Source organism: Amphibalanus amphitrite, unplaced genomic scaffold (assembly GCF_019059575.1).
Source record: "Amphibalanus amphitrite isolate SeventyFive unplaced genomic scaffold, NRLGWU_Aamphi_draft 000001F_arrow, whole genome shotgun sequence".
In the NCBI taxonomy this organism is placed as follows: domain Eukaryota; kingdom Metazoa; phylum Arthropoda; class Thecostraca; order Balanomorpha; family Balanidae; genus Amphibalanus; species Amphibalanus amphitrite.
In genome coordinates, this window is record NW_024881499.1 from 2,180,922 (window position 1) to 2,187,010 (window position 6,089).

Sequence of the window (6,089 nt, forward strand, 5' to 3'; positions counted from 1 at the left end):
TTCTCCGGCCCGCAGAGAGCGGGGATGTAAGTCAGGCACGGCCTTGGCCGTTTCCTCTGGGGCCGCGCCGTCTGCCGAGGGAGGGGAGACCTTGCCCAGTCTGAGGGAGGGGACGACGGCGCCGCCGGGACGCCCCGTCGCTCCGAGACCGGCGCTCACTCTATAAACAAGCAAAAAACGCTGGCCGTGCAAAGCTTGGCTGTGCTTTGACAGAGGAGGCATCTGGCGGAATATTTCGTAACTACGCAAACTTCTAACAAAGATGTCGCTTGAAGCGCAGTTGAGATTGTAGGTTTTGATCCAACTGAAAACTGACATCTCAAGGACGACGAAATGATGTAAATTTATATGAAATGGTTTTGTATGATGCGTACTTTGATTAATGCCATTAATTTCCACTGCCTTTTTGTGTGAAACGATTTTGTACCTTGCGATTTTGTATGACACGATTTTGTATGCTGCGCTTTTTTATGTTTTGACTGTCCCCTACCCGGCCTGTTTTGTAGGTTTTGCGTGTTGTATGTTACGGTTTTGTATGTTTTGATGATTGTATGATAAGATTTTGTATGCTTTGATATGGAGCCGATGTGGTCGACTATTGCAAGCAGGGTGCGGCGCAATACCCTCATGCCTATTGTTGATGAGGCTCAGAAGCACCACTAAAGCACCACTAAAAAGAAGAATAGCGGTCGGACTCCACAAGATTTAGCTATCTGTGTTATTTACGGGCGTCTGCTGCTCCGCTGACCGCTGACCCGCTGACCGCTGCCCGCTGCCCGCTGACCACTGACCCATTGACTGCTGACCTCTGGCCCGCTGACCCGCTGTTCCCCGCCGCAGGTGCTGTGGGAGAAGAAGCTGCTGGACGACACGTCAATCCTGCGGAACTGCCTGCTGAAGCGCGGCCGGCGGCAGGCACTGGCCGCCCAGGAGTCGAGCAGGGGCCGATTGCAGGCACTGCGCCGGCGCGCCACTGAGCTCTGCTTCGGACACCAGCGCGTCAAAAACGTCGGCAGAAAGATACTATCACGGCCGCTCTCCGTCACCGAGATGGGTCAGTACTCAGTGCGGGAACTGCGAGAGGTGTGTCGGCTTTAAATAAGTAAAAAGTGAGGTACATAAAATGCATATCAAACTTATTTGTGGCGCGTGGCGCGTATGTCTTATCTCGAATAACTTCAAATGTTCCTTTTTCATGGTGAACAAGCAAAACGTTGCTGATGGCTCACTCGATGGCTGCCGATTACGTAGCATAGCAAGTCAAGACTCTTCACCATTTACTTGGCTGGCCACTGTATTTAGATAAAGAGCGCCTCCTCTCTGTGTCGCAGGTGTAGCCGACGACAACAGCACGCGGTCCCACCAGTCGTCGCTGGATGTCGGGGACGACTGCACCACTATCGGTAGGCCCTCGCTGGACATCGCCGAGGACTGTGTACCACTGAACCGCTCCTCACTGGACCTCAGCCAGTGCGGCGAGCGCGGACACGACCTCAGCGGCGAGCGCGGACACGACCTCAGCCGCGGCGGCGAGACGCGGGCGCAGCTGGCTGCCGAGCCCGCCTCGTAAGCCGAGCTGCCTGATCAAGAACGGAGCTCGTTTGCTATCAAAATTTAATATATTTTAGGTTCGTTGAGTAATCCAAGTTAGTTTGCTTATCTATAATTCTACTTTGTTCTGCTCCTTGATTTTTTAGCACTTTGTATTTTTTATCGTTTTTTATTTCTTCAGTGTATTGCCTTTTCTGTCTGTATTAATCACATGTGACCTCGCAAATGCTGCGATTTAGCTGTAAGCCGTGTATGATATCCAAAATAAACTTCAACCGCAGCAGGGCAGTGGCCCGATCGTAACACATTGAGGCGGAGGGAAGGGATGTTTAATTAACGCCCTAGCTTCTTTCGATTCCTGGGTCACGTAGCGACACGCGGTAACTGGCGCTCTGAAAATAAGAAAATGGAATTATGGGGAATATCTGTGATAGAAATCGGGCTTAGGTAAAAACTATGCTTCTTGACCTTCTAAAATGATACAGAGCCTTAGGATCTTAGGATCAGCTCACCAGGTCACGTCAAGTGTTCTAGCCTAACACAAAAATGTAAATGCTGGTGATAGATACAACGACCGAACGATTATTCCGAAACTTTTGGCGATTGATAAACGCGACATAATAAATAAAACACGCATTTTAAATCGTTGATCTACGGTCACGTCTATTTTATGACCCCTCCATTATAATAAGTTCACGGGAGAACAGGTAACTCCTTGCTCCCCTTGTGCAGTGCCATCAATGGCTATACGCTCGTCATAATGTTTTTAAGTGGCGTCCGAAAATATGCCGATCGAGCAGCTTGCAACACTGTGAACCGAGCATCTCGTCACAAGCTGCGGACACACGCTCACGTCAGTAGGGAGTTCTATAGCCCTGGTCAGTATGTAGTATATTTAGAATGCTGCTCTGCGCGAAATAAACATTGTCATGAAAGTAGACGTTTTAAGCGCATGTACCAAACGACTTATGTATATACGTAAGGGCTGCGTTAAACGTTGCCACAAAAGAAACTCAATCTGACTACGGATCATCAGTCAGGTCCCAATCATAAACATGACAGCCATTCATTCCTCAATAATGGGAGGGGCCGATGGGGCCGTGCAGACACTGTAGCGGGGCGGTCTGTGGCCGCTCAGCAGTGGCGCTGTATTGGTCTGCTGGTCCGCGGCGGTCCGTCCTGGTCTGTGCCGGTCCCTGGTGGTGCCGGTCCGCCAGCGCCGAGCGGCCACCGCCGCCGCCGCCGCCGCCGCCAGCCCGCAGAGGAGCGCCGCCGCCGCCGCTGCCAGCAGTGCGATCTGCAGCGGCGGCCACGGCGTCGCCCAGGGCACGCAGCCGGCACCGCGGCGCCGGGAGCGACCGTCACAGACGCAGCGGCCCGTGGGAGCGGCACAGGTCGAGTGCGGCACCGCGGCGGCACACTGCAGTCGGCAGTAGCAGCGCTCTCCGAGCCGGGCTGGCCGAACGACCTCCTCGCCGGAGCCAGCGCGCCAGCACGGCTCCCGCGCCCGGCCGGCCGTCGGCGCCCCCAGCAGCACCAGCACCCATACCAGCACCGGACGCATCCTGCACTGGCTCCAGACTGGCTCCAGCGCGACTCCAGCGCCCTGCTCACAGTCGGAGACTGGCGCGCTCCCTGCTCAGTGCTCACTCGCGGTCCCTGCTCACAGTCGCGGTCCCTGCTCACAGTCGCGGCCGCTGCTCACAGTCGCAGTCCCTGCTCACAGTTGCGGTCCCTGCTCACAGTCGCGGTCCCTGCTCACAGTCGCAGTCCCTGCTCACAGTTGCGGTCGGTGTTCACAGTGCGGTCTCTAAGCTCACAGTCGAGGTCCCTGCTCACAGTTGCGGTCCCTTCTCACAGTCGCGGTCCCTGCTCACAGTCGGGGACTGGCATGGTCTCTGCTCACAGTCGCGGTCCCTGCTCACAGTCGGGGAATGGCACGGTCTCTGCTCACAGTCGCGGTCCCTGCTCACAGTCGGGGAATGGCACGGTCTCTGCTCACAGTCGCGACCCCTGAGCTCCTCTGCTCACAGTCGCAGTCGCTGCTCACAGTCGGGGACTGGCGTGGTCCACTAAACTGTACCTCTGTGACCAACAGACTGCATTGTGTCACGAGCCCCCAGCGCACCGCCCGCATCCCCTCCAGCTCGTTACCATGGAGACCAGCTGACGCAGTTGGAAGGATTATGTCAATGAACTGGTGCCCTCACCTAGTTATGCAGGTCCCAAGCAAACGCCAAAAAGCGACAGGGAAACGCATGGGAACTAACTGCCTGAGCATGTCAGTCAAGCCGAGTCAAGACAGCCTATATTCAGCCCGGATTCAGCACAGAATCGGGTCACCTCCGATCGAGCTGAAACTTGCACACAATGTAGGCCATAACATGCCCAATCCACAGTCCGAGTCATACGGTGGCACTCCCAGCCGTTTGACCTACAGAGGTCAGCAAGGGTCACGGGGCCCAGATTTTCACAGTAGTTTGCAGCTCACCCAAGTGGAGCAAGAGCGCTAAGAACTACACCGAAACGACTCGTAGGCATCTGATCTTGCTTGTCCACTAGCAATTTGGCCTCCCGAGGTAATGCGTTGACCTACGGTCATTTGCGGGCCATGTCGAAAATACACTTGTACAGCGGTTCTCGAGTATAAGGATCGACCGAACTCCAAATCAAAGCATACCATCAAAACCGCTTCTCGATATGTGACCCCGTTTGACCTGCCCAGGTCAAACGGGGTCACATATCCAGAAGCGGTTTTGGAAAGTTACTATATACCCCGCGCCCCGTAGGGCTACCGGCGGACCCTACCACCCGTAGGGGGGGGGGGGGGCCGTTTCGGCCCCCCCTAAGATCTCGGAAAGTTACCGGCCGATTTTCAAAACTCAAACGGCGTTCGATAGCCCCACCAAGGAACTACCTTGTGACCAAATTTCATTGACCTAGGTCAAACCGATGACGTCACAGGTCAGGTCAAAGGTCAGATTTTCACCGTTCACAGGCAATTCAAGAAATGTGCTGTGAAAGCGAGTAAATCGGTAATTTATTGAAAACCATCGATGGTACATTGTTTGTCAAACACATACCTTGCTATCTGAGGTCACTGATACCAGGTCAGGTCACAGCGAGGTCAGGTCACCGGGGGTCACAATATGAATGTGTCGTGTGATACATGTTTTATGGTCCATTTTACATGACAAATGCGATTATGTGGGTTAGGCAGCCTTTGGGGCCAGCCTAGGTCACGTTTTTGTGAAGGTCAGGTCAAGGTCAGGTCAAATTAGGTCAAATTTCAAAGTTGATATTTTTGCATAAAATGGGTATCGATTCGATGCAGCTCGTCACGGGGAGTCTAATGGTGGTCTTCGTTTTGCTCTACGAGTTCTAGAATTGCCAAAAATTGAGTTTGAAAATTTGACGTCATCATTTTTGAACAGTTTTTTCGCTATAACCTGGCCAAAAAACGAGGTATCGATCTGAAATTTAGTATGTAGATAGAAGACGGTAGGCACTATCACATATATTCCGGTTTGTTTCGAAATTCAAAAAACTTTTTGGATTTTTTGGCGATTATATCCAAAAAAATGTTTTTTTGATTTTTGGGGGTCAAAACTCAAAAATTTCAAAAATTCGAGATAGCAGTTTTGTAGCCCTGTCCATTCTACACCTTTTATGTCTTGATCATTTTTCTGTATCTTCAAAGCTGTAGTCCTGACAGGTCTTCTCGCGAAGGTCTTTTTTCGGTCGAAAATGACAGAACATGACGTCACTCTGACGTCATTTGTGGCCAACCTATCATAGCCTCTGGAAAAATTTTTGGTCACAATGTGTAAAATTGATGCCCGGAGGGGTCCTGATAGTTTGGTGGCGATATCTCCAGCCGTTTAGGAGATATCGACCGAAAAGGACAGGGAGGGGCCGTTTCGGCCCCCCCCCCTACGGGGCGCGGGATACGAGTAGTACGTCTCATGGGCTCATACCATCTCATGGGATGGTATGCTTGGATTTGGAATTCAGTCGATCCTTATACTCCAGAACCGCTGTGCAAGTGTATTTTCGACATAACCCGCAAATTGAAATGACCTTAGGTCAACGCATGGTGGGAGGTAAAATTGCTAGTGGAAAAGTAAGATCAGATGCCTGCGAGTCGTTTGGTGCCGTTTTTTTTAGCGCTCTTGCTCCACTTGGGCGAGCCACAAACTAGTTACTGTGAAAATGTGGGCCCCGTGACCCTTGCTGACCTCTGTAGGTCAAACGGCTGGGAGTGCCACCGAATGACTCGCACTGTGGATTGGGCTTGTTACGGGCTACACTGTGTCCTGTTATGATCTCTGTCTGATGATATGACCTTTGACCTAACCCGGTAAAGTTGAATAATTTCGTCATGTAATTTGACACTCTTTAGAATGCCGCCTGGCGCTTACTGCTCGTCGCCACGTGGTCCGAGAGCCGAGTTAGAAAGCGAAAATGTCTCTGTGTTACGATTGACCACTGCCCCTGGCGCTGTTCATTGGGACAAAACCATTTCGAATCCAAAACTT

General features: G+C 52.2%; 1 protein-coding gene across 1 annotated transcript in view; it reads left to right on the forward strand.

The window, feature by feature from the left end:
• LOC122388611 overlaps positions 1–2,052 on the forward strand; it is a 37,865-nt gene extending 35,813 nt beyond the window's left edge. The window contains exons 5-6 of the mRNA XM_043379852.1: positions 841–1,054; positions 1,332–2,052. Coding sequence (XP_043235787.1) covers positions 841–1,054; positions 1,332–1,570 — 453 coding nt within the window. The 3' untranslated portion in view covers positions 1,571–2,052. The remainder of the gene's footprint in view (positions 1–840; positions 1,055–1,331) is intronic.
• Positions 2,053–6,089: the final 4,037 nt, after the last annotated feature.